Source organism: Mauremys mutica, chromosome 5 (assembly GCF_020497125.1).
Source record: "Mauremys mutica isolate MM-2020 ecotype Southern chromosome 5, ASM2049712v1, whole genome shotgun sequence".
Lineage (NCBI taxonomy): Eukaryota > Metazoa > Chordata > Testudines > Geoemydidae > Mauremys > Mauremys mutica.
This window is the reverse complement of record NC_059076.1, coordinates 15,472,989-15,499,938: the sequence shown is the minus strand read 5'-3', so window position 1 is coordinate 15,499,938 and position 26,950 is coordinate 15,472,989. Positions and strand designations below refer to the sequence as shown.

Sequence of the window (26,950 nt, the reverse complement as noted above, 5' to 3'; positions counted from 1 at the left end):
AATACGTGAATACAGGGGTTCCTAAACTCTTTTCCGTGGTCCAGAGCTCTTCCTGATGGTGTGCAGAAAGATAACCGAAGAGTGGACATCATCAGAGTATTGAGATGAGAATGTCCGTAAGATCATCTTCTGAAGTGGTCCACAAAAGGACTGCTTGTAAAAGCGTTTGCTACTAGCACACAATGAATCCTACTTTCTGATTCTGTTTCCTCTTAGTGAGGAGTTAACATAGCCACCTTAATTACAAAGCATGCTGTAATATTTAAATAAATACAGTAAAATCTTGCTGTATTACACACAAATATTTAATAAATAGGATGAGCACAAATTCAGTGTGTCTCACAGATAGAATTATTTTCTTGCAGTCCCTGGCTCACAAAATGCAGGCAAATCCAGAGGTTTTCTTCATGATTTTTTTGATGTTGTACTGAAAGGAAAATGAAATGAGCTAAAATCAGCACTTATGCACGCAGGCAATGTGATAAGACCCAGACTGGCTTTAAAGGGAAATAGTTTTGCCATGAATGGCATTATCACAGCACTTAGTATTTTGAAAAGTGAACAGAGAACTCCAAAATAACTGACAACCCTCAGCTATATATTGCTTTGAACAATGAGTGTTTCCGAGCCAGGCTTTCTCCCTTGAAGTCATAGGGTCCGTTATTTGGTAAAGGTTCTCTCAGCCAGACTGACAAAGGGAAATAGGTAACACGAACCAGTTGTAGCTGACTTCAGTGATACTTCTGGGGGAATGAGATACTACTCAGGATGAGTAAGAGTGGCAGAATCTGGACCCAATGGGAATGGATGACAAGTCACTTGGATACTAAAAGGTTATTTGGTTTTGTTTTGTTTTTTTATATTTACAAGAGACATAAGGTCAATTTTAGGAAATGAATTTCTACCAATAGAGATATGCTAATCATCATTAAAACTACCTTCATTTGTGTTGGAACAGAACAGAAATACATAGGGTTAGTGTAGCATCAAAGAAAGCAATCTAGGACCCAGTTCTACAATGCACAGACTAATATGCCTGTAGTTTTATTCCTTAAGCTAGTAACGAAGATAGAGGTGTAAGTGTTTGCAGAACTGGGTCCAGCACCAGGTTGCTGGAATGGGCTCTTTAATCACAAGAAGTCACACTAATCAGATATCTGAAAATTAATAGTAAGCCCTGATTTGCATGCGGCTCTGTAAGGCTCTTACTTTTCTTTCTATTGCTTTGTAAATATTGTTAATATTTTTCAGCCAGCCCAGGGGTGGAGAAAAATCGTGCGTGTCTATATCATGGCTTTGGAGCACCTGGGGTAGCCAATACCAAGTTGCATGCTCATCACACCACTTTTAAAGGCTGGAAATCTCATGCACAGTCCTAGGGTGAATCCAGCTCCCCTTTTAATAGGCTTTGACTAGTAACCTGTGCTGATGCTTGAATCAATTCGCAGGACAATTTCTGAATGATGACAAACAGTCTATCAAGTGGAGGGGAAACATTTCTGTAAAGAACAGTCTTTGGACAGCCCCAGGGGTGAGCTGGAGCCGGTTCGCATGGGTTCGCGCGAACCCGTTGTTAAATTTAGAAGCGGTTTTAGAACCGCTTGTTAACTAGCTTCCCTGCGAGGGAAGCTTTGATGGGCTCTGCCTGGGAAGCCTGTAATTCCTCCTCCCGGCCGCCGGGGGGCGCTGCGCTGTGCTGCGAGAGCCATGTGAGCTGCCTCCTGGCCCTGTTGCTGCTCCTGCTCTTTGGACCTCTGGCCCTGGGGCTCCTGCTCCTGCCTGGTGAGTCCCCGGCTGCGTCCTGCTGCTCCCAGCCCCCCCCCCCCCGTGTGAGTATCTGCGCCCCTCCCCCGCCTTCCCTGCCCCCAGCCAGCCCCTGCCCACAGCCACCCCCTGCCCACAGCCAGCCCCAGCCACCCCCCTGCCCCCAGCCAGCCCCTCCCCCGCCTTCCCTGTCCCCAGCCAGCCCCTGCCCCCCTGCCCCCAGCCAGCCCCAGCCACCCCCCTGCCCCCAGCCTGCCCCTACCCCCAGCCACCCCCAGCCAGCCCCTGCCCCCTGCCAGCCCCTGCCCCCAGCCAGCCCCTGCCCGCCCCTGCCCCCAGCCAGCCCCTGCCAGCCCCAGCCCCCAGCCCCTGCTCCCAGCCAGCCCCTCCCCCGCCTTCCCTGTCCCCAGCCAGCCCCTGCCCCCCCTGCCCCCAGCCAGCCCCAGCCACCCCCCTGCCCCCAGCCTGCCCCTACCCCCAGCCTCCCCCAGCCAGCCCCTGCCAGCCCCTGCCCCCAGCCCGCCCCTGCCAGCCCCTGCCCCCAGCCCCTGCTCCCAGCCAGCCCCTGCCCCCAGCCAGCCCCTGCCAGCCCCTGCCCCCAGCCCCTGCTCCCAGCCAGCCCCTGCCAGCCCCTGCCCCCAGCCAGCCCCTGCCCACAGCCGCCCGCAGCCACCCCCTGCCCACAGCCACCCGCAGCCCGCCCGTCTGCATCACCTGCCCACAGCCAGCCCGTGTCACTCCCTGCCTCCAGCTAGCCCTGCCCCACGCCCCTATCTGCAGCCAGCCCCACATCCACTGGTGCCCTGCAGTTCCCAGGGCAGTAACCCTGCACACCTGCTTTAATGAGGGGGGGGGCAGGGAGCAGCTGGGACCCACACATGTGCACACCCTAGAGCAGGGGTGGGCAAACTACGGCCCGCGGGCCACATCCGGCCCGCGGGACTGTCCTGCCCGGCCCCCGAGCTCCTGACCCAGCCCGCCCGCGCTGCACGGTGACACGGGAAATCGCAGCGCCTGTCCCGGGCCCAGCGGCCCCGATCGGGACCTGGGCAGCTCGCAGGGCTCGCGAGAAGCAGGACACCCCCCCGCCGCCGCTGGCTGGGCCCCCCGGCTCTGCAATCAGAGATGCAGCGCTCGGCTGCTCCTCTGCCCTAAAATCCAGCCTCCCTTCCGGCACGGGCTTGTCCCTCCTCCGCACACAAAGGCAGGTGCGGGAGGCAAAGTCTCGGGAAAGGGTGGGGCCGGGGAGGCCGCAGGAGCAGGGGGCAGCGAGATCCCACCCGGGGCCGGGAGAGCCCCGCAAAGGAGGCACAGACACACCCCCCCCACAGCTGCCATAAGCGCCAGTGAACAAACCGGAGCGCTCCCCCCTTGGTGTGGGACACACTCACTGCCGGCCCGAGCCGCTTCCTCCTTCCTCCGCTGCACTCAGGGGCGGGAGGTTTCGGGTTACAGCGCCCCGGACCCCACCACAGCTGCCGCCAAGCGAGAGGCCCGGAGCAACTGCCCGACCCTCTTCCCTCCATCCCTCCTCCTAACCTTCTCCTTCTAGCCCCCTTTCCATATCTCCTCCTAATCTCCACCATCCATTTCCCTTTCACATTTTTTCCATCCAGCCTCCTTTTCACATCCTACTTTTTCCACCACCTCTATCCATCTCTTTCCATCCCCTTCCTCTTCTATCCCCCTTCCCAGATCTTCTCCTCAACATCCTGTTTTCCACACCCTCCTTCCTTCAATCCTTTTGCTTCCCTCCCTTCTCTTTCCCACCTTCCCTTCTCTCCTCTATCAGTTTCCAATTCTCTTCCCATGTTTCTCCAATCAGCCATCCCCCTTTTCACTTTCTTTCCTGACAGGTATCTTTTCTTTCCACCTCCCCATCTGCCACAACCCCTTTCCTCTTATTCCTTTGACCCTCTGTCTACCCCAGAGGTGGGCAAACTACGGCGGCCCGCAGGACCGTCCTGCCCGGCCCCTGAGCTCCCGGCTGGGGAGGCTAGCCTCCGGCCCCTCCTCCGCTATCCCCCTCCCCTGCAGCCACGCTCCCGCATGGGCAGCGCTCTGGATGGCAGGGTTGCACGCTCCTGCAGAGCAGTATGGCAGCGTGTCTGGCTCTGGCTGGGTGATGTGGCTGCCAGACATGCTGCTCTGAGCGGCATGGTAAGGGGGCCAGGGCCGTGGGGTTGGATAAGGGGCAGAGGTTTGGTGGGGCTGTCAGGGGAGGGGCAACTGGGGGGGGGGGGTTGGATAAGCATGGGAGTCCCCTGGCCTGTCAGGGGGCGGGGGTGTGGATAAGGGTTGGGGGGTAGTCAGGGGACTAGGAGAAGGGGGGTTGAATAGGGGGTGGGGTTTTGGGGGGCAGTTAGGGGTGGGGGTCCTGGGAGGGAGCAGTTAGGGGACAAGGAGCAGTGGGGGTTGGATGGGTCAGGAGTCCTGAGGGGGCAGTCAGGAGGCGGGAAGTGAGAGGGGGTGGATGGGGGCAGGGGTCAAGCTGTTTGGGGAGGCACAGCCTTTGCTACCCGGCCCTCCATACAGTTTTGCAACCCCAATGTGGCCCTCAGGTCAAAAAGTTTGCCCACCCCTGCCCTAGAGTGACCAGACAGCAAGTGTGAAAAATCGGGACGGGGGTGAGGGGTAATAGGAGCCTATATAAGAAAAAGACCCAAAAATTGAGACTGTCCCTGATCACCACCCACACATGTGAAACGGAGCTCATTTCTAGTTCAGCCCCATCTTTTTAAAAAAGAACTTTAGGTAGGGTTAAAATACATCTGTATTTTCCTGGACATGTCAGGCTTTTCGGTTCTTAATCACCTCCTGGGAAAATATGGACGTATGGTAACCCTATTGGTACAAAAAATACATGCTGTCGCACATCCCTTAAATCAGAACTTTTTATAGGGAACCCGTTGTTAAATCAGAACTTTTTATAGGGAACCCGTTGTTAAGATTTTGGCAGCTCATCACTGGACAGCCCAGTCCCGCTGCCAGCCAGTGCACCGGGTTGGGTTATTAACTCAACGAGGAAGCCAAGCCTGGGATTTGGGTTTGTTTTTGCTGTAAGCAAGTCCCATCTTCCTTTTACCCCGCCCCCCGGGGGCGGCTCATTACATCGATACACCCCCTGCGACACCCGGCAGCGCCCACATTAGAGCTGGCTCCTGCTGGGAGCACCCGGAGCACCCCCAGGCAGGTACCTGTTCAGGATCCTGGTGACGATCAGCTGGACCCAGGGCGCGGTGGGATCCAGACAGACTTTCTTGCCGTGCTTCGTGGTGGCTCTGCGGGGAGGCAGAGGGGAGAGCGGGTGAGCGCGGGGTTGGCGGGGCGGGGAGGGGGGCGCAGGCTGCGGGGGGAGGGCGCAGGCCCCCGACACTTACATGATTTCTGGCACCCCGCAATGGGGCCCCTCGGGGATCAGCTCCATGTGGGCGACGCGCTTGGGGTGGATCACCGCGGCCTCGGTCTGCAGGCACTGGCACCGCAGCTCGCCGGCCATGGGGGCACCTGCCCGGGAGGGGGAGAAAGACTCAGCTCCTGCCGGCGGCCAGATCCTCTGCAGGGGGGCGGCCCGGGACACACCCTGGGTCCGGTCCATGCCCCCGGCCCGGGCACTCCCCGCATCCGGCCGGCTCTCGGACACCTGGGTCCCATCCATCCCGCCCGGGACTCCCCGCATCCGGCCGGCTCTCGGACACCTGGGTCCCATCCATCCCCGCCGGGACTCCCCGCATCCGGCCGGCTCTCGGACACCTGGGTCCCATCCATCCCCCCGGGACTCCCCGCATCCGGCCGGCTCTCGGACACCTGGGTCCGATCCGTCCTTCCAAGCCCCAGTGGGAAGCGAGACTCCCCCAGCCCGGTCCCGCCCCCCCCCCTCCGGCGCAGCGAGCCCCTCACCCCGGCGCAGCGCGGCGCAGGCCGCTAGCAGCAGCAGCAGCAGCAGCAGCAGGGCGCTGCCAGGGGCGAAGCGCCGGGGGCGGCTCATGGTCCGGGCTGGCGGCGGAGGCTGGTGCTGGGATCTGGGCTCGGCTCAGCTCTGAGCCACCGCAGCGCCCCGCGGCCGCTTTTATGGCCGCTGGGTCAGGCACCCGCAGGGGATCCCCATCCGGTGGTGCGGGGCTCACTCACCCCGGGAGGGGAGGGGAGGCGAGGCGGGGCGGGGAGTTCCCATTCCCCATCCCGTGGCTCACATGGGCCGTGGATGGGTCAGGCGCAGTCAGCTGTGAGCGTGGGAGGGAAATAACACCCTGGCCTGGGGCTAACCCGCCGCGGCCCTGCCCAGGCGGGGTCAGCCTGCCCGGGGGTCACTGGCCCTGCGTGCCGAGCAGCAGCCAGGTAATCATTAGTAGGAGCGAGCTGTGTTCTCTCTGCACCCAGCGCCCCACGAGTGCCTGGGGCTCTCCCGGGGAAAATAACATTAACCAGCCTGGCAGAGGTTCCGTTTCACAAGGAAATGTAACGCTAAGCTTCCAACCTTGGTAGTTAATATGCATGAATATTTTTATTATTATTAATAATCCATTAATACAGAACCATTACAATGGCTAGCCGCCAGCTCTGAGCTCCCAGCTAGTTATTTCAATTTATTAAGCCACCATCCGTTCCCAACGCTAGATCCCCTCTGCCCCTGCTCGCCAATCAAATCACTAAATCATATGTAAAGATTGAGAACAGAGCAGATGAAATCCCCTAAAAGATGCATTGTTCCTAAGCAGGGCCCAATTAAGGAGATTGGAGACCCCTGGGCTAATGTTTTTTGGAGGTTCCCTTTCATGTGAACAGGGTATGAATGAAAGCCAAAGAGTACCTGGTTTGTGAAAGTCAACCTCATGTAGTCAAGTATCAGAGGGGGAGCTGTGTTAGTCTGGATCTGTAAAAGCAGCAAAGAGTCCTGCATCCGACGAAGTGGGTATTCACCCACGGAAGCTCATGCTTCAATACGTCTGTTAGTCTATAAGGTGCCACAGGACTCTTTGCTGCTTTAACCTCATGCATATTACTGACTAAAAGGAAATTGAACACAATGAACAGATTGTAGACTGGCTGGACAAACATCAAAAGTAAAAACCACCAAGTCCTGAAATGCTGCATGTTTAAACAGGCACCTTGCAAACCTTAAGTGTCACAAATTTAGTTATTATTTGCTCAAACAAGAGTGTACAAAGGAAATTACATTCGATTATCAGAACAACAAGAGCATTAAGCTTTTTCTAGCCTCCTTGACCAAAGACTGGTTTTCACCCAGGCAAGCTTTCAGAACAATTCTCTGCTTCACAGCTGGCAATGGTACTGCCAAATACAGGCTCATCTCAATGAATACATTCCGGAGAACATTACTCCCAGCTTTGTCTGCAAAAATGCGATGACTCCAGTAGCACTCTTATCCTGCATGTCACAATATCATAACAATGTTGAAAATTAATACATTGTAGCCAAAAGCTCAGGTTCTGGATCATTCCCATGAGCATAGAGCATCTCCTGAGTGCATGTTCTCATCTTCTCTTCCCTTCATACTTGACCCAGAGACATAAAGAAGCCAGACCTTGTGGCTGGTTCAGCATAACATCGATGTATTCGTTTTAGTTCTGAACTTAGCTTGTCAAGGTTAAATAACACAGAACCACTCAACCTCACATTTCCTTCCTCCTCGAAGGAAGTCACTTTTGCCATTGGGAAGATTTTGCTTTCCAGTGTGTTTGTATTCTTCAGGTAGGACTCATCTGTGATTCTGTCTGGAGTGGCTCACAACAAACGTGAGGGCCTGCCTCAGGGCAGACTGTCAAAAGCGGGGTAAACACCCCCAACTGGTGGTATCTTCTATATTTAGATTTCACCAAGCCAGTAACAAATGTGAACTCTAGAACTACTCTAACAGTCCTATAATTGAGTGACTCCATTATATCTCGCCACCCAGGCAAGATGGACTATGTGATAAACGGTAATTTACACCCAAAATCACAACATCTTCAGGTTACACCCAGTCCCAAGAGACCAGTCACTAATCCAGGGCACGTTGCATCCTAGATCTCACACCAAAGACAACACTGGTAGTCAGTTCTGTAGTAAGCTAACTAAAAGTTGACTAGCTAAGAAAAAGGAATGAGAGTTATTGAGAGGTTAAAGCAGATAAAAATATATGTACAGGTGAATCACAGTCTATAATTTCAGAAGGTGGCAGAGATGTAGTAATCTGCCAATTTCCCAAAAGTATTTTAGGGTTAACCAGAGTAACTTTGGGGATGTTTGTCTTCTCATTCCATTATTCTGCTCTGTAAGAATCCAAACAGTCCAGAGATAAAGAATTTTTCCTTGTGTCCGTATTTATAGCTTCTCACAGAACCTAAGCTGGCAGCAGCAGTTCCCACACAGGTCTCTTCTTCATGCGGAGGACAGGAGGGAAGGAATGGACTTCAAAGTCTTCGATCTCACACATAATGACCATTTGCTTTCCATGCACAGGATTTAGCACTTTTTTGTTAAAGTTCTTCATTTGCATTACCCAAGGCTTCTTTCTCGTTTGATGGGTTATTTAGTTACAGGGGTATATACAATGCAAGTGTTTGCTATTACATTATAACAGTACAGATTATTGAAAACTACGCATGCAACATCTCACCAGTTTTTCATTAAGTTTAAACACTAAACGCATTCTTATACATTTTATCATCTACTTTGAATCATAGTGAGCTGGTCTGGCTTCTCACTGTGAGTTTGTCAGTTTTTAGCTGATGCCTGTGGCCTTGTATAGAGTGGCACCAGCATTAGATTATCAACATCACTTCCCAGTTGTTTTGCTTACTACTCAAAATCATCCAATGGAGACTGTGAGCTCATGACAAACTCTGACAAGGAAGTCTGCAAATGAACAGCAACAACAAGATCCAGATCTGGCTTTTGAAGCTTTACACTAGTTTTGTCAAAACTTTCTAGTACCACATCCTATAAGTTACTCATAAGTGCAGTTTCCAATGGGCAAAGTCTTTTGTACAATGATCATGCTTCCTTTGGAATTTCACTCTTTCCCTCAGCATTCTCTGATATTTCTTTCAAACAATGTTGAATGCTCTCATAGTTCACTACAATTGTTTTACAATATTCAGCATGGCAGGATCCTCTCGTATCTGACAGGGATTCTAGGACAAGGGGAGTTCCTTGTTCACTTTTGGTAAGATTGTTGCACAAAACTTTTATCACCTGGGTGATGCTGCAAGAAAACCATATAGTTTCTGAACAAAACAGAAAAAGTTTATGGCTTCCATGCAAGAATCAATGCTGTAAGTTCCAACTAAGTTCAGAGAATGAGTTGTCCATGGCACACACAGAGCTAGTGGGTTTAGTCTTTTGATCTGAGCTTCAAGACCTTCATACTTTCTAAACATGTTACTTGCATTATTGTATGACTGACCTCTGCAGTTTTCAATACCAGTGTTGTTTGCATCCAATAAAGACTTCATGGTCTGGAAGAGTGACTTGCCTGTGTGGCTTTCAGTTGGTAGAAACCTAACTTATTCATGTCACCATGTAAGCAGTATCATAAAATGACAGAAAAATGATCAACATGAGTGATATCAGAAGTTGAGTCTACTACCAAAGAGTAGTATTTCACCTGTTTGACTTCAGTTACAATGAATTCTAAACCCTTATATCCCATTAGCTCAAAGAACTCATGTGATAAATGAAGGGGGGCGGGAGCTCCCTTTGATGGACACCCAGCCAGCCAGTTAGCTGTAAAATCCCTCTTAGTAGCTGTTCTCTACTTGCTTTACCTGTAAAGGGGTAAAAAGTTCCCCAGGTAAAGAAAAGAAAGTGGGCACCTGACCAAAAGAGCCAATGGGAAGGCTAGAACTTTTTAAAAATTAGGAAAGAAACTTTCCCTTTGTTTGTTGTTCTCTGGGCTGCAGGGACACGGAACATCAATGCTATAAGCAGCAATGCTGTGTAAGGTTTGAACCAGGTATGAAAAATTATTTTCCATACCTAGAAGGAATCATTGGGATAGAGAATGTTTAGATAGACGCGATCAGGTTGATTTCTTTATTTTGGCTTGTGGATCTCCTCTGTTCTAACCCCAGATGCTTTTGTTTGCTTGTAACCTTTAAACTGAACCCCCAAAAAGCTATTTTGGGTACTTAATTTTTGGAATTACTCTTTTAAAATCTAGCAAAAGCCTAAATTCAAGATGTATTTTCTTCCTTTCTGTTTTTAATAAAATTTACCGTTTTAAGAACAGGATTGGATTTTTGGTGTCCTAAGAGGTTTGTGCATGTTGTTTGATTAGCTGGTGGCAACAGCTAATTTTCTTTGTTTTCTTTCTCAACTCTGAAAGGGCTTGAGGGTACGCCACAGGGAGGATTCCCAAGTGCTCCTTCCTGAGTCCAAGGGGTCTTTTTGCATTTGGGTGGTGGCAGCATTTACCAAGCCAAGTCCAGAGAAAAGCTGTAACCTTGGGAGTTTAATACAAGCCTGGAGTGGCAGTTATTAATTTTTTAGAATCCTTGCGGGCCCCCACCTTCTGCACTCCAAGTGTCAGAGTGGGGATTCAGCCCTGACAACTCATCACAGATTATTTCTGACAAGTAGGATGAGGGATCTTTCCCTTTGTTTCCATAGCATTTAATATGCTTACTTAGATAAGAGTCAAATTCAGTAATGGCTTCAAGAACATCTAAATCATTTCCATTCTGAGGAGAGCTGATAACTTCCTCCCTTCCTCTAAATGCTAAACTGAGTTCAGCAAGAAGCTTAACAACTGTCACAATATGCCTTAAAACTTTCTTCCAACCATTTTGTGTTAGAAGCAGCTGTGTCATTGCCCTGTCCATGAGGTTCTGGCTTTGCGAATGCACTAGCCGTGCTACCATTGCATTGCAATGTTCCACACCGTTTTCAGGAGAACAAATCTTCTCCGCTACTTTTTTCCTATCGATAAAGCCTGGGACTATGACAGCGCTAAGATTGCTAGGCAATGAGAAGAATTTTCACACAACACAGAAATCTGCTCTTGAGGGTCTAGAATACATCAACCGATGCCTCAGATAACACTCCCTGTTTGGTAGTTTTTGTTCGAAAAGAGGGCAGAGAGATTGTTTCTGCTGTTTGTACTGCAGCTCGGAAGCTATAAGTTTGTCGTTACAACTCTGAAAATAAAGTAAACCTCTCTCGATACACTGAGTATGAAACTCCTCCTCAAAGAAGGCCATTTAGACAGATCTTGTTTGATGTTAATGGCAACTCTATCCTCTTTAGCACTGTGATTCTTTCCACCTTCTGTTTGGTAAGGTGGTTGGAAAAGTGGATCATCCCTTTCCTCATCGCTTTTGCCCTGGATTTCAGAAATGCTTGTCTCGTCTTCTGCCCTCTCCTAAGGGAACAAGTTCATATCCGTATCTTCACTTGCATGATTGCTTTCCAAGAAAGATGGTCCGTCATCTTTGGAAGATGATTCTGAAGCCATAGGCGGCGAGTTCCATACCCACGTGGTGCTCGGGCACCAGCAATATTCAGAGCCTAGGGGCCCAGCTCCACGAATATTTAGGGCCGGGGGGAGGAGACCCGGCCCCACCTGTGGCCCCCCATGCCTTCCCCGAGTGTCCCTGGACCCCGATTTGCTGCCCTCACCCCCCACTCACCTTTCTCGGGCTCCAGAGCAGAGAGGCACTGACACAGGGTCTCTTCAGGGCAGCTCCATGTTGCCTACCTGAGGCAACTGCTGCCGCAGGGTCCTAGTGCCCCCCCTCTCACTGCCAGGGCAGACTGACTGAGCCTGCCCTTCCCTTCCCTTTTCCGGTAGGACCCTCCAGCAGCACAGCCCCCCCCCCCCGGCCCACAGTCACTGCTCCTGCCCCATGCTGGGCAAGGAGGCAGCCCCCTCCCTCAGCCCCAGTGAGGCTACAGTCGGGGCAACAGTGGGGGAGGAGGCGCATGCAGTGCCCCCCTGGCACCCACCATGGGGAAGGCGAGGGAGATTCCTGGACCTGAGAGAGGCCTTAGGAGCACATGTAGTGACAGTGGTGGGGGTGAGTGTGCTGCTGGGGGGCAGGACAGGGGGCTTCTCCCCCAGAGCTCGCTGCTGCCGGCAGGGAAAGGGCTGGGGGGAGTCCTCCTCTCTGGCCCCTGTTCCAGAGCAGCTCACCTGCACCCCAAACTCATCCTCAGAACTGCCCCACGCTGAGCCCACATCCCCAGTCAGAGCTTTCACCCCCCACCGCATCCTCAACCCTCTGTCCAAGCCCTGAGCCCCTCCAGCACCCCAAACACCTTATCCCCAGTCCCAGCCAGAGACCTCACCCCCACACTCCTACTTTCACTCTGAGCCCCTCCCACACATCAAACCCCTCATCTGTAGCCACACCCCACAGCCCTCACCCCTGCACCCCATCCCTCTGCACCTCTCCCTCACCCAACTCCCTCCCAGAGCCTTGGGCAGGTAGGGGGCAGAGTTGGGGGGGATGGAGTTTGGGCACCACCAAAATTTCTACAAGCCTGCCACCCCTGTCTGAAGCAGTACCAGCAGAGAAAGCTAGTAAGTGTGGGCAACTGGCTCACAATTTTCTCTCTTTCTAATGTAGCTTTCCTGTCGATCCTCTGCTTGGAAATTGTTGACCAGATATTTCATTGGAGCGAGGTGAAAACAGTACTATAATTAGCAGTGCCATAATTAGCAGCCAGCAACCAGTGACTAGCATCACCAGTTCGCATCACCAGCAACTGAAAGTCTGAAAGAAATTGATTAATTTTCAACTTAAGAAGCTGGAACAAAATTGGCAAGGGGCACGAATGATGTTTTGCTCTTTTCTTTTTAGTGTTAGTAGGAATATAATCAAAATCTCCCTTGTTCATACTGTATATTTCAAGGATTGGAGAACCCCCGGGAAAGCAGAGGCCTGGGATTGCAGCACCGTCAGTTTCTGCCCCCCACCCCCTTAATCCAACACTGCTCCTAACTCCTTGGGGAAGATGTCCCTAAGGGTCATCTGCTAACCTGTGAGTTTTATTCCAACCTTTTGCTGAAAAGAGGTGGAAGTTGGCAGGTAAAGACAATCTTTTCTCTGCTGTGGGAGATCCTGTAATATTTGCTGTAAATTCTAGTGCACAGGTGATTAGGAAAATCAATGAGGAAATATGACTCAGGTTCAGAGATGATGTGCAAAGCCAAACTTCCAGTGAAACCTGTCAAGCTGTCTCGAGTGGCTCATCACCATGTGCGCCAACCTCAGGGCAGAATTTTCAAGAAACGGAGCAATTTTTTTTCCCCTGCCATTATGTTGTTTGCTACCGTTCGTTTGTTGATTTTTACCTGTGTAAAACAGTGGTTAGGCTAACTTGTGATTAAACAGTTTAGCAATGTTATGCACATTGTAATTGAGGTACAGCAATAACACAGCTGTGTGCATCATCACCTGTCAGAAAGGTGCTGCAGGCCAAGCTACGTGCTCCCAGTAACATACATGCAGCCCTGCTGCCTACAGCAAGTTTGCACAGGTGTAACTGAGTGGTGCGTCGTAAATAGTGACGATGATGTCAAATGCCTGGCAAATGCCATTCTCAGTTGTATTAATAGGAGTGTCATGGGTAGGACACAGGAGGGGATGGTTCTGAAGTATTGGGCACTGGTGAGGCCTTTCTGTGTCCAGTTCTGGGCACCCCATTTTAAGGAAGATGCCGACATATCAGAGTCCAGAGGACAGCAACTAAAATGATAAAATGTGACCTATGAGGAAAGGTAGTTAAACTACTTGGGTATGTTTCGTCTTGAAAAGAGATGGCTGGGGGCGGAGGGGGGGACTTGATAACACTCCTCAAATAGGTAAAAGATTATTACAAAGGGGATGGTGACGGGGAACAATTAATTTCCACTGAGGGTGGGACAAGAAGGAAAAAGCTCAATTTGCAGCAAGGGAGATTTAGGCTGGATATCAGGAAATCCTTAAACTATAGGGTGACCAGATGTCCCGATTTTATAGGGACAGTCCTGATTTTTGGGCCTTTTTCTTATATAGGCTCCCCCACCCTGTCCCGATTTTTCACAATTGCTGTCTGGTCACCCTATTAAACTCTAAGGATAGATAGATAAGCACTGGAACAGGTTATCAAAGGAGGTTGTGGAATCCCTGTCACTGGAGGTTTTTAAGGACAGGTTAGAGGGTTAGACATAAGAACATAAGAACGGCCGTACTGGGTCAGACCAAAGGTCCATCTAGCCCACTATCTGTCTACCAACAGTGGCCAATGCCAGGTGCCCCAGAGGGAGTGAACCTAACAGGCAATGATCAAGTGATCTCTCTCCTGCCATCCATCTCCACCCTCTGATGAACAGAGGCTAGGGACACCATTCTTACCCATTCTGGCTAATAGCCATTTATGGACTTAGCCACCATGAATTTATCCAATTCCCTTTTAAACATTGTTATAGTCCTAGCCTTCACAACCTCCTCAGGTAAGGAGTTCCACAAGTTGACTGCACGCTGCGTGAAGAAGAACTTTCTTTTATTTGTTTTAAACCTACTGCCTATTAATTTCATTTGGTGACCCCTAGTTCTTGTATTATGGGAATAAGTAAATAACTTTTCCTTATCCACTTTCTCAACATCACTCATGATTTTATATACCTCTATCATATCCCCCCTTAGTCTTCTCTTTTCCAAGCTGAAGAGTCCTAGCCTCTTTAATCTTTCCTCGTATGGGACCCTCTCCAAACCCCTAATCATTTTAGTTGCCCTTTTCTGAAACATCTGAAAAGGATGGTCTAGGTATATTTATCCTGCCTCTCCATGGACTAGCTAGTCTCTTGAGGGCCCTCCCAGTCCTAGCTCTCTATGATGCTCAGGAAGAACTAGATTCCGCTTCCCGCCCTCTTAGCTGTGTTGCCTCTGCAGAGCTAATATAGTTAAAAACAAACTGACTAACAGTGTTTAGGCCCAGTCCCGCAGCTGGGTAGCTGTAAGCAGGCTGCTGCCCTCACAAATCGTCCGTGAGCCTTTGTCACTAACATCCCGAGATAGGACTCTGAATAAACACAGAGAGCAGATCAGTTGCACAAGAAGCTGTCATTTTTTACATCATCACTTTCTGGAGTACAACCACAATTTAAAAGGTTGGTTTTGGACTGCCCACAGGAGTAAGGACTACTGTGCTGTGTTTCATACTTGGCTGACCATTCATGATGTCTGAACAGACACAATCATTCCTTAGCTGTTACTGTTTCTGGAATTTCCTCAACAATCTCTCAGGATTTAAGGCACGAGGCCGGTGTTTTGGAAACAGAGCAGCCTGATCAGCACTACAGGGAGGTGCATCACCCAGAAACAAGCCTCAGTCAGTTCCATAATCATGCTGCAATTTAGATCAGTGATAAGGAGTGGCTAATCGGAATATGGGCTTGTGACAGAGTGCACAGACAGCAGCTGAATCAGCATTCTGCTCACCGTTGAACCTATTTGGCCCCGGTGCAGGACCTGAATAAGGAGATGAGTTCCTGGTTACCAGACCAGGTTGAGGCTGGATAGCTAATGGATAATTAGCCCATTAAAAAGGAGACTGGATTTAAAAAAGCACTGGAAGGCATTACAAGCGGGGGAAATAAATAGGCTACCGATGTCTGATAAAGGGAGCTCTCTGTGTGGAGAGACCTTTCCCACCCCCAGTCCTTGGGAGAAGGGGCAGTTAAGCTGAATGATGCTGTAGATAGCATGGCTGCAGAAGTATGTAAAAGGTGGTGAGGCGAAGCATTGGGGTAGCTACAAAAGGAGGGTCTCTGAATGGTCTGAGTGAGAGCAAAGAGGGTGGGAGCAGGGGATGCCCCATAACAGGCCTTTCATTCTTCAAGTTCTTACTCATGTGAATACACCTTGCATGTGTGAAATCCCCAGCTGACATCAATGGGACGACTCACATGAGTAAAGACTACTTGAGTGAGTAAAGGTGGGGAGGATTGGGGCCCCAAATAGCCATCCTAAATATGGAGAATGTGGGTAAGTAATCTTCATTCAAATGAGACAAGGCAAGAAGGGTATTAGGTGTCTTTAACGGTGCCCATGTCTATAGATTAGAACATTCAGCACTGTGATCATCACATAACACACTCCTTGTCTCCACCACGCACCACCAACGTTATCATTGCTATGGCAAGTGTTCCCAGTCTCATTTTAGACAGGTGCAATACACACTTAGGGCTTGTCTTCACTACTGGCTAAATCAGAGCGGCTGCGATCGATGCAGCGGCATCGATTTAGCGAGTCTGGTTAAGACATGCTAAGTTGATGGGAGAGCATCTCCCGTCAACATCGCGGTGTAGACACCGCAGCAAGTCAGTGTAGGTTACGTTGACTTCAGTTGCGTAGTTTACATAACTGATGCACCGTAACTTACATCGACTGTAGTGAAGACAAGCTCTCAGAGCATGAATAAAAATTCTGGGATGAAAATTAAGTAAAGGCCCAAGTGCTTTTCGTGTTTTTGTGAGGGACAGAGAAAATCACTTGAAAAGAAATCATGACTCTAATTATTCTTGTATTTGCATAAGTGTTTAGATGGTTTCTCATTCCCTATAGTTAATTTTGTATCCTGAGAGCTTGTTGTAAATGGAGCCAATAGGGGAGGCATTGCAAAGCAGCATATGGCCTGCACTTAGGGCTACTTTCTCTTCTCTTCCCACTTAAAATCTCTGCAGCGCTGGGCAGTATTTCAGACGGAGGCTGCCTGAAAGTGGGCGACTGTAGGAAAGAGAAGTAGGGGAAAGGGGCAGCCCAGCCACGTCACATTTGCTACAATGTTAAGTCTGTGCCATTAGATCTGACCTCAAATTTGTCCATTAGTAAAAATATCCCTTTGACCTCCTCAGAGGCACTCTGGGTATCTCATGATAATGATGTCTGACAGTGGTACAGCACTCTTTGACTTGGCACAGTAAGACCAAGTATTCCCATCAGCCTTGATTCTCCACTCCATCCAAACTCTGCCTGGATGGCGAATTGGTTATGGATCCCTGATCCTGGTGCAAATTTGGGTGGTACTGAGGCCGCTCTAACTTTTCTCACTGCTATAGTAGCAGTGGAGTAGTAGGTGTAGCAGAGTTACCTTTTTGTCCATGTTCCCTGCATTCCCAACCCCTACAATACCCTCAACATGTCCTGTCTTCCACCTTACCCAGGGGTGGTAGCTAGTGGTGCAGGAGGAGCTGGAATCACCTCAGCCAGATTTAGGTCAGTGGCGAGTGCCCCAGTGCAGCATAAATCCTCCACTGGGAGTGCCCCAGTGCAGCGTAAATCTACACTGGCTTTAAGGCCTCACTGCACCACAGACATGACTTGAAGCTGCATTAGCTGAGAATCAGCCCACTGACTTTAACTTGAGTTGGGAGTGCTCAGCATTTCTGGAAACCAGGCCCAGCATGTCACAGTTTGGACACCAAGAACAGGGCATCCAAAATTAGCAGCATCCAAAACCCTAAGACTTGCCAAAGTCCACTTGCCCAAGCCCAATTCTGTTCTTTAGTGGCCAGGCTCTCAGCAATTAAAGTCAGCTTTTATTTTTCCAGAGAAAATTGGTTATTTCTTCCCTTTCCTCATGGTGGTGAATTTTTTTTTACTTACTCATTTTCTGAGTCAGAATTCTCATACTCACCTGGCTCATTGCCATTATTCTGTCAGCTAGGCCAGTGTGGTGGTAGCTGTGAATATTCAGAGATGCTACTCAGGCTGGTTACTAGCGGGCTTATAATAAGGATGTCAGTCTATGTAAACAGGAAATAAAGACAGTCTTGCCTTCTTGATGTCCTGACCATGATGTCCTAGTACACTGTAATTTCTACAGTCAGATATTTGGCATTCAGAGATCTGCGTATTTTAGCTTTGTTTTTTTCAGTTTAAATATTTGCTTTTGAAGGCGTTGGTCTCCTCAGTCTAGGGTGTGATAGTGGTCCCATTGAGGTTAACAGGTTAGGTCAGCATTGAGCATTTGGACAAAAGCTCACCTGACGGGAGTTATGTTATTGACATCGATGGGGATGGGAGCAGATCCTTAACCTAGACTAATCCCACTAGGTATTAATTTGCATTTGCAATATTAAAAACCCTCCATCTGTAAAGCAACAGAAAAGAAAATATGCAATTAGTAGTGTAGTTCTCTTTCAGGCTGAGTAAAGGTAAATAGATGTCAGACAAGTTACTCATAAGTGTCTGCATCATGCACTTTTGAATTAGTAACTTTATGGAAAGTAAACAGAACTATTCATGGTGTAATACACATGATTTTCTTACATCAGTATTAAAACAGTGGCACATGCAAACGGTATGGGAATACAGCATAGTTTACAGTAAACTGAGAGATTTGAATCTGGATTCTTCCTGCCCCATCAAATGCCACTTAGGGTATGTCCACACTGCAATTAAAAATCCATAGATGGCCTGTGCCAGCTGACTTGGGCTCATGGGGCTCAGGTTAAGGGGCTGTTTAATTGCAGTGTAGACATTCATGCTCAGGCTGGAAACCGGGCTCGAAGACTTGCAGAGCTCAGGCCCTAATCCAAACATCTACACTGGAGTTAAACAGCCCTTTAGCCCGAGCCCCACAAGCCCGAGTCAGCTGGCACGGGCCAGCCACAAGTTTTGAATTGCAGTGTAGACATACCCTTAAGACATGAAAGAGGCTCCGCCATCCCTGTCTATCATGCTGTTTGCTGGAATGGCTGCCTTGTGTTTCTGTAACTTAGCTTTTTTTGTGAGGCTATCGCTCAACCCCCAACCTGGTGGACCAGTGCCCTGCTTTTCGTCAGGTCTACCACTTTTTTTTATTAATTGTATTGCCAGAGCATCTAGGAGCGTGACAGTCAGGCTCCACTCCTGTCCTGAGATCCCACCCAAACAACCTTGGACGCGTTCTGTTTGTTAGCACCTCCATGAGCTTTATTTAATTACCTCCACTGAACCACCATCACAATCCTGTGCAGCAACTATACAGTTTTCCCTTGTCCTGAGTGCTCCCTCAAGGAAGAGGGGAAGATCTCATCACCCTGAGATCTCACTTCCTCTGGGCTCTGCTGGCTTCCCCATTGCACTTCCTTCCTTTTGACCTATCCTCTCAGGTAATGGGATTATTAGCTCCTTAGCTCATCAGCCCCCTGGTTAGGTAATTAAGTACTTCAAATTGTTCAGATGTTAATCTCTTACAGGCAGTAAATCCTTCCATTTGACTTCATTCTTTTATTTTGATCAACCATGTGTCTACAGGTGATGTGTTTTTTCATCCATAGTGATATACATTTATTGGCTGCAGTCATGGGACCACTAAAGAGGTATCTCTGTTCTTTAATTTCACCAAATCAAGACACTTTCCTAACAGCTTAGTAATAAGAGTTTGAGGGAAATATCCCTGAAATAACTCTTATGGCGGTTTTCTAAATTCAGATGAAAACGCTTTCAATTTGGGATGGTCCCGGAAGATACAGAGATGATTCCTGATAGCCAGGAATCCCCTCTACCACTTTGATGTGAATTTTGTGTCTGTTTAGTTTTGCCTATGAATATATCACTGTTGCCCACTGGTATTCTCTCCACGAAGGCGAGTTAGTACTGCTCCGAATGGCTAGTATTATTTTATGATATTGATCTGTACTGTGGCAGCACCTACCACCTATGAGCCCTCATCATGGATCAGGACCCCATTTCAGTAAGCGTCATACAAACACACAGCAAGAAGCCAGTCCCTGACCCAAAGAGCCGGCATTGTCTCATTCCACTCAGCTGGAGAGATTTGTTGGTTCTTTTCCTTTTCCCAACCTAACGTCAATGTTGCTCTGCAATTCTGCAAGAGAAAGCACATGCAACGTGACTATTTGTTGTATTTTTAACCAGAAATCTGATTACTTTGCAATTCCCTTACATACTGGGGACAAATCTAGTTTGATCTGTCTCAAACTCTTATTATTTTGTAAATAACACCTTAATTGTAAGAAAATACATATTTCCCATCTGTCTAACATATATTGCGAAGGATCTTGGCTCAATTTTGTCAAATACTTTCTCACACATTACAAAGATTTTTGTGGCTATTTTTCTCTTATCTCTTTTGTGAAGTTAAGGCTAATGTCTGGGCTATTGTAAATGGTGGTGAATTTTGAAATTTCCCTTGAAATTTCTGGCCGTTTCCTCATATCTTCCTAGATTTTCAACACATGGGAAATCCTAAAGGTTATGACTGCCCTTTGGAGCAGGGATTTAGCAGAAACCCCAAATAACATCACTGCTTTGGAGTGTGAATGACAGTCTGAGCAAACATGCAAAGCAGAACACACCCAAGTGCTTCTAATATCCGCGCAAACCTTATGCTAACATTGCTCTAGCGTTTCCTTAGCAAAGGCTACTACTAAAATTCCTTTGGTCACCCTCATCTTACACCTTTCTGTTTTTAGTGGTGTTCTTTTCTTCGCAAAGGTAGTTAATGGGATTTTGCCAAATCCTAACCCTGCTTTCTGTGGCTGCTTAGGGGTATAACAACCTCCAATGGCTGCACACACAGGCTCCATGGAGGGCTGACTGGCTGTATTTGGGCATGATGGGTAAAGGGGAGGAGGGAATTCGTATCCATTTTGCAGGCAGGTGGTGTAGAGTTGCTTGGCTTGGGAGGAATTCATTTAAATGAGCAATTCCCCTCCACTCTGCCCGAGTCTCTGTGCGGCTTAACCCTCTCACTCCTCCCTACTAGAGCTACAGCAGCGACCCCACATGTCGCAGCCAGGCTGGACAGTCATAAACTCAGCCTCCGGGGAGGGGGAGAGGTTGGTGATTGTGTTTGTGCTGCATAAGCTTCAAACCTCCAAGGTCCTCAGCACTCCTGCAAGATGCTGAGTGTCCTTGGACTTTAATGAGCACTGATGGTACTCAGCACCTTCGGGAGTCCCTCACCAGCTTGCATGTTTGAGCTCCAAGGGAGTAAACTTCCTCCTCCCTCTCAGGTTCTGTGAAAAATCCGTGGTAGCGGTGCCTGTCTCCATCACGAAGCTGCTGAGAGGCCCTCACTGTGCAGACTGCCACAGGTCAGAGTTTCAACTGTGTTGTCATTTATTTGTATTACTGTGCTGCATAGGAAACCTGGTCATGGACCAGGATCCCATTTGTGCTAGGGGCTGTACGAACACAGAACAAAAAGCCAGTCCCTGCCCCAAGGAGCCTACATCTGAAGTATAAGACAAGTGGCAACAGAAGGTGACAGACTGGTGGGGCGTACAAGTAACCGATGCAACGCTTGCACCGCAGCCGCTTCGCTTCTTGTCAAGTTTTGTTTTGTTTTGTAGGCTTCATGGCAAAGAAGAGTTTTGAGGAGGGATTTGAAGGTGGATAATGAAGCGGATTTGCAGATATGGATGGGGTGCACCTCCCAAGTGTTGGGGGGGCAGCATGGGAGAGAGCAGGAAGAGGGGAGGGATAGCTCAGTGGTTTGAGCATTGGCCTGCTAAACCTAGGGTTGTGAGTTCAATCCTTGAGGGGACCACTTAGGGATCTGGGGCAAAAATTGGTCCTGCTAGTGAAGGCAGGGGGCTGGACTCCATGACCTTTCAAGGTCCCTTCCAGCTCTAGGAGATTGGTATATCGCCAGTTATTACCTATTACCTAAGGGGCTGACCAGTGGGTGATGGCAGCAGGCTTCATGGGCTGATGGAAGGCAACGTTTGAGAGCTCAATAGCAAACGAGAGGTAGGGAGGGGACTGGTTTTGAACAGCCCTGGAAGTGAATCCAAGCTGCTTATTTTTGATGGGATGGAGAAGAGAGATCCAACGGAGGGGTTCAAAGAGAAGAGTGACAAGATCAAAACGACGGGCTAGGAAAACAACCATTGCAGCAGCATTCTGAAGGGGCAGGATTGGGGAGAAGATGGCATTTGTCAAGGCCAGAAAGAAGAACAGTGCAGTAATCGAGACGAGAGCTTAGGCAAGAGTTCTAGCTAGGTGGAGGTGGGGGAAAGAGTGGCAGTTTGTGTGTCAGCGGTGGACAGGTTAGTGATTGCAGTGACACGTCTTTCAGTCTGTGGCGTAGGCTTGACAGGAGAAACTGTGACACAAATAGCATCTTTGAATAAGTGACGGCATGTAATTGCTTTGAACCTGTGTCTACACTGTGGCTCATGTACTGCTGGATCCTGAGAGGTGCTCAGCACTTCATATGAGGTACTAAACTATCACAACTGAACTTCCTGATGACCGATGGCCCTGTGGGATGCAAGCCACAGCATAGCCTATACAATTTCAAGTTTCCTCTAGCTGCTTTGGCTAAGCTTGAAAGAAAAGATCCTGAGTCAACAGCACCAGCACAACATTCTCTTCACCTCTCTCTCTCTCTCTCACACACACACACACACACACACACACACACACACACACACACGCACGCAGTTTGCCGGAACCGACACTCTGGGCTGTTACAGGAGAACTTTGGGGAAGAGTGGAATGTTGGACATAAACACGTGAGCCAACTCCCTGTAGGAACTCCAATCCAGTGGAGCTGACTATGCCTTGAGAAACTGTTCCGGATAGTTACTGTCTCTGCTCTGAACAATGACACTCCTTGAGAAACCAGTGGCAGTGGAACACGAAACCAAAAGGGCATTGGAATCCCCCAAATCCTAGAAACTCTGGGAATTCTTAGTCGCTTTGGCCCTTGTCCTTTGACAATGTTCATGTCATTGAGTGTGGTTTGCTATAGGGAGGAACAGCGGAGTTGCCTCATGGAAGCACGCCTTTACTTTGACTCAGACATATAAGAAAATGAAGTTGCCATTTTTGGAGACGGTAAGGTAGTTACTGTAAATCGAGCATGAGATCACTCTCTGGAATGTAGTGAATGTTCATTTGCATTGGACCATCAGCCCATCTAGTGTGGCAACCTGTCTCTGCCAACAACTGATGACACATGCTTCAGAGGAAGGGAAAAGTTCCCTCTAATGCACTCTGTTCATTATGCACAGTGGTGCCTTGACAAAGAGTGGAAAATTCCTTTCAGACTGCTACAGGGATGAGTATAGATGAGGTTTAGTTAGGTGGAATCAAAGGGTTTCATTGGCTGGAGGCTGAGGGAGGGGACAGAGTGCAGCAGAAGGTCCTTTTTGAGAGGTTGTTTGTCCCTGTGGTCACCAGGCTACAGGCCCCAGACCCAGCTCGACTCCCAGCTGTAGCTTCAGTACCCAGCCAAGATCCATCTGGGGTGTTCATTGAGTCCCCACCAAGCTATCATGTCCTGCAACCTATGCAGTCATTGGACACTATTCTGGGCTTGGCTGGTCCATGAGCCATACACTGAACAGTTCATCCAGTTCTACTACCAGTGAGACTACCTGTGCCAGTGTAGACAGTTTGCCTGTTTTGTGCTTTTTTTTGGCTTTTTGGTGCGGGCAAGCTGCTCAGATAGGGTCAGGAATGTCTGCTTCTTCATGTGTAAGCTCTGGCACCACTGCTGGGCATCCCAGGTCCACAGACTAATGTGGCCCCATGATCAGTCTGTGCTAGAAGCCCAGCTCCAGAAGTGCCAATCTACATATGGGGAATCTGCAATGGTGGCAGCAGGCATCAGCTGGGTGATGGATGCCATGGCGGTATCCCCTCAGAGCAGCCTTTGAAAGGCCAAAGACGACCACTGAAATGTCCGACAGCATCTCACAGATGCAGGGCCTGAATCCTGAAATAGCAGTGAAACCACAAGCAGGAAAAGATCTTCCAGCTGTGCTGGATTGGTGTTGATGACACTGGTTGCCGGGAATATGCAGACCCCAAAGTGGCTCAGCTGGATGTGTTGGCGGGCTAGGAGCACTTCCAGGCAAGTGCTGTGGGATGGACAGACAAGTTGTCCCTCAATACACCATGACCCAAGCCCTAGAGCAGCTGCAGCTACCAAGGGTACTAAGAACCCTGGGATCAGTCCCTAGAAATCACAAGACAAGACACATGTCTGCATATCACAGTACGGACACACTAGCCTGGGTCAAGGGCAGATACAAGGCACATGTGGCAATGCGGCGTAGACGATCAAAGGTGAGCCTGGAAAGTGCGGGTTCATAGGTCTGGGTGCACAGACACATGTTTACTATGCAGTGTAGACACCGCTTCTCTAATCAAGCACTGCAGCCTGATTGGCTGACTGAATGGTATCCACTCTGCTTCTCTCCAGTATTAAAAAGCACTTCGCTGGTCCCTTCAGGGAGGAAGTGGCATTAGAAGTGTTTTTTAAAAAGCGGATCCAGCCTACAAACTTGTAAATTCATAGATGTCCATCATTAGGGTCAAGTATCAGAGGGGTAGCCATGTTAGTCTGGTTCTGTAAAAGCAGCAAAGAATCCTGTGGCACCTTATAGACTAACAGACGTTTTGCAGCATGAGCTTTCGTGGGTGAATACCCACTTCTTCGGATGCAAGTAGTGGAAATTTCCTGGGGCAGGTATGTATAAGCAAGCAAGAAGCAAGCTAGAGATAACGAGGTTAGATCAATCAGGGAGGATGAGGCCCTGTTCTAGCAGTTGAAGTGTGAAAACCAAGGGAGGAGAAACTGGTTCTGTAATTGGCAAGCCATTCACAGTCTTTGTTTAGTCCTGAGGTGGTGGTGTCAAATTTGCAGATGAACTGGAGCTCAGCAGTTTCTCTTTGAAGTCTGGTCCTAAAGTTTTTTTGCTGCAGGATGGCCACCTAAAGATCTGCTATTGTGTGGCCAGGGCAGGGCCGCCCAGAGGGGGGGGCAAAGGGGGCAATTTGCCCCGGGCCCCGGGCTCCGCAGGGGCCCCCAAGAGAAGAGCGGAGGCTCCCGCCTCCGCCCCTCTCCTGGAGCCTCGGCGCATGAAGCGCCGAGACTCCGGCCGAGCCCCTGAGCCCCGCCCCGAGCCGCGTGGTGAGGGGGCGGGGCTGGGAGCTCCAACGGGGCCTGAGCCCCGCCCCGCTCAGAGCGCCGTGGGGAGGGGGCGGGGCAGCTGCCTCCGCTCGGCGTGGAGCTCCCAGCCCCGCCCCCTCACCACGGGGCTCTGAGCGGGACGGAGCTCAGGCCCCGTTGGAGCTCCCAGCCCCGCCCCCTCACCACGCAGCTCGGGGCGGGACGGAGCTCAGGCCCCGTGGGCGACGCGCTCGGTAAGGGGCCGGGGCCGCGGGCGGGCGGAGAAGCCGGGGCCGGGGCCGCTGCCGGCCTGGCGGGCGGGCGAAGCCGCGGCCGGGTGGGCGGGCGAAGCCGGGGCCGGGGCCGCTGCCGGCCTGGCGGGCGAAGCCGCGGCCGGGTGGACGGGAGAAGCCGGGGCCGGGGCCGCGGCCGGGCGGGCGGGAGAAGCCGGGGCCGGGGCCACGGCCGGGCGGGCAGGCGGGAAAGCTGGGGCCGGGGCCGCGGCCGGGCGGGCGGGCGGGAGAAGCCGGGGCCGGGGCCGCGGCCGGGCGGGTGGGCGGGCGGGCGGGAGAAGCCGGGGCCGGGGGCCGCGGCCGGGCGGGCGGGCGGGAGAAGCCGAGGCCGGGACCGCGGCCGGGCGGGCGAGGCCGGGGCCGCGGCCGGGGCCGGGGGGGAGAAGCGGGACCCGCCGCCGAAGCGCAGCCCGGTCTTCGGCGGCGGGGGGCCCCTTCTGTTCCGGGACCCGCCGCCGAAGTGCTCCGAAGACCCGTGGCGGGGGGCTCCCGCCGCGGGTCTTCGGGGCACTTCGGCGGCGGGTCCCGGAACGGAAGAGCCCCCCGCCGCCGAAGACCCCGGGCCCCCGGAATTCTCTGGGCGGCCCTGGGCCAGGGAGGTTGAAGTGTTCTCCTACAGGTTTTTGTATATTGCCATTCCTAATGTCTGATTTGTGTCCATTTATCCTTTTCCTTAGAGATCCTTAGAGAGAAGTGATGGCTTTCCCTCCGGGGTACCACCATAGTGATGGCTTTCCCTCCAGGGTACCACCATAGTGATGGCTTTCCCTGTGGGGTACCACCTGGAAGTGGGGTACCACTGAGCCCTCTGATCCACCAGCCTGGGCTCCCACTCACACTGTGCTGCTGTGTGTGTGTGTGTGTGTGTGTGTGTGTGTGTGTGTGTGTGTGAGAGAGAGAGAGAGAGAGAGAGAGAGAGAGAGAGAGAGAGGTGAAGAGAATGTTGTGCTGGTGCTGTGACGGGAGCTGAGGAAGCGTTGTTCCAGGTCGGCCATAAAACGCTTCCTCAGCTCCCGTCCACTCACGCCCCTTCTCTACCTACGCTACATCGATGACATCTTCATCATCTGGACCCATGGGAAGGAGACTCTGGAAAAATTCCACCACGATTTCAACAGCTTCCACCCCTCCATCAACCTCAGCCTGGACCAATCTACACGGGAGGTCCACTTCCTAGACACCACGGTGCAAATAAGTGATGGTCACATCAACACCACCCTATACCGAAAACCTACCGACCGCTATGCCTACCTTCATGCCTCCAGCTTCCATCCCGGACACACCACAAGATCCATTGTCTACAGCCAAGCACTGAGGTACAACCGTATCTGCTCTAACCCCGCAGACAGAGACCAACACCTAGAAAATCTCCACCAAGCATTCTCAAGACTACAGTACCCACACGAGGAAATAAGGAAACAGATCAACAGAGCCAGACGTGTACCCAGAAGCCTCCTACTGGAAGACAAACCCAAGAAAGAAACCAACAGGACTCCACTGGCCATCACATACAGTCCCCAGCTAAAACCCCTACAACGCATCATCAGGGATCTACAACCCATCCTGGACAATGATCCCACACTTTCACAGGCCTTGGGTGGCAGACCAGTTCTCGCCCACAGACAACCTGCCAACCTGAAGCATATTCTCACCAGCAACTGCACACCGCACCATAGTAACTCTAGCTCAGGAACCAATCCATGCAACAAACCTCGATGCCAACTCTGCCCACATATCTACACCAGCAACACCATCACAGGACCAAACCAGATCAGCCACAACATCACCGGTTCATTCACCTGCACTTCCACCAATGTAATATATGCCATCATATGCCAGCAATGCCCCTCTGCTATGTACATCGGCCAAACTGGACAGTCTCTAAGGAAAAGGATAAATGGACACAAATCAGACATTAGGAATGGCAATATACAAAAACCTGTAGGAGAATACTTCAACCTCTCTGGCCACACAATAGCAGATCTTAAGGTGGCCATCCTACAGCAAAAAAACTTTAGGACCAGACTTCAAAGAGAAACTGCTGAGCT

General features: G+C 50.4%; 1 protein-coding gene across 2 annotated transcripts in view; it reads right to left on the bottom strand.

Annotated features, from left to right (window-relative positions):
- Window positions 1-298: 298 nt before the first annotated feature.
- Window positions 299-26,950, bottom strand: part of LOC123371138 (growth-regulated alpha protein-like) — an 886,915-nt gene continuing 860,263 nt past the window's right edge. Inside the window, exons 1-4 of one of the 2 annotated variants that reach the window (XM_045018406.1) lie at window positions 5,665-5,930; window positions 5,145-5,271; window positions 4,962-5,045; window positions 299-427 (exon numbers count right to left, since the gene is read on the bottom strand). In XM_045018406.1, coding sequence (XP_044874341.1) covers window positions 406-427; window positions 4,962-5,045; window positions 5,145-5,271; window positions 5,665-5,752 — 321 coding nt within the window. In that variant the 5' untranslated portion in view covers window positions 5,753-5,930 and the 3' untranslated portion in view covers window positions 299-405. Of the gene's footprint in view, window positions 428-4,961; window positions 5,046-5,144; window positions 5,272-5,664; window positions 5,931-26,950 lie in introns of those variants that run through there. The other variant, XM_045018409.1, reaches the window with a different exon arrangement.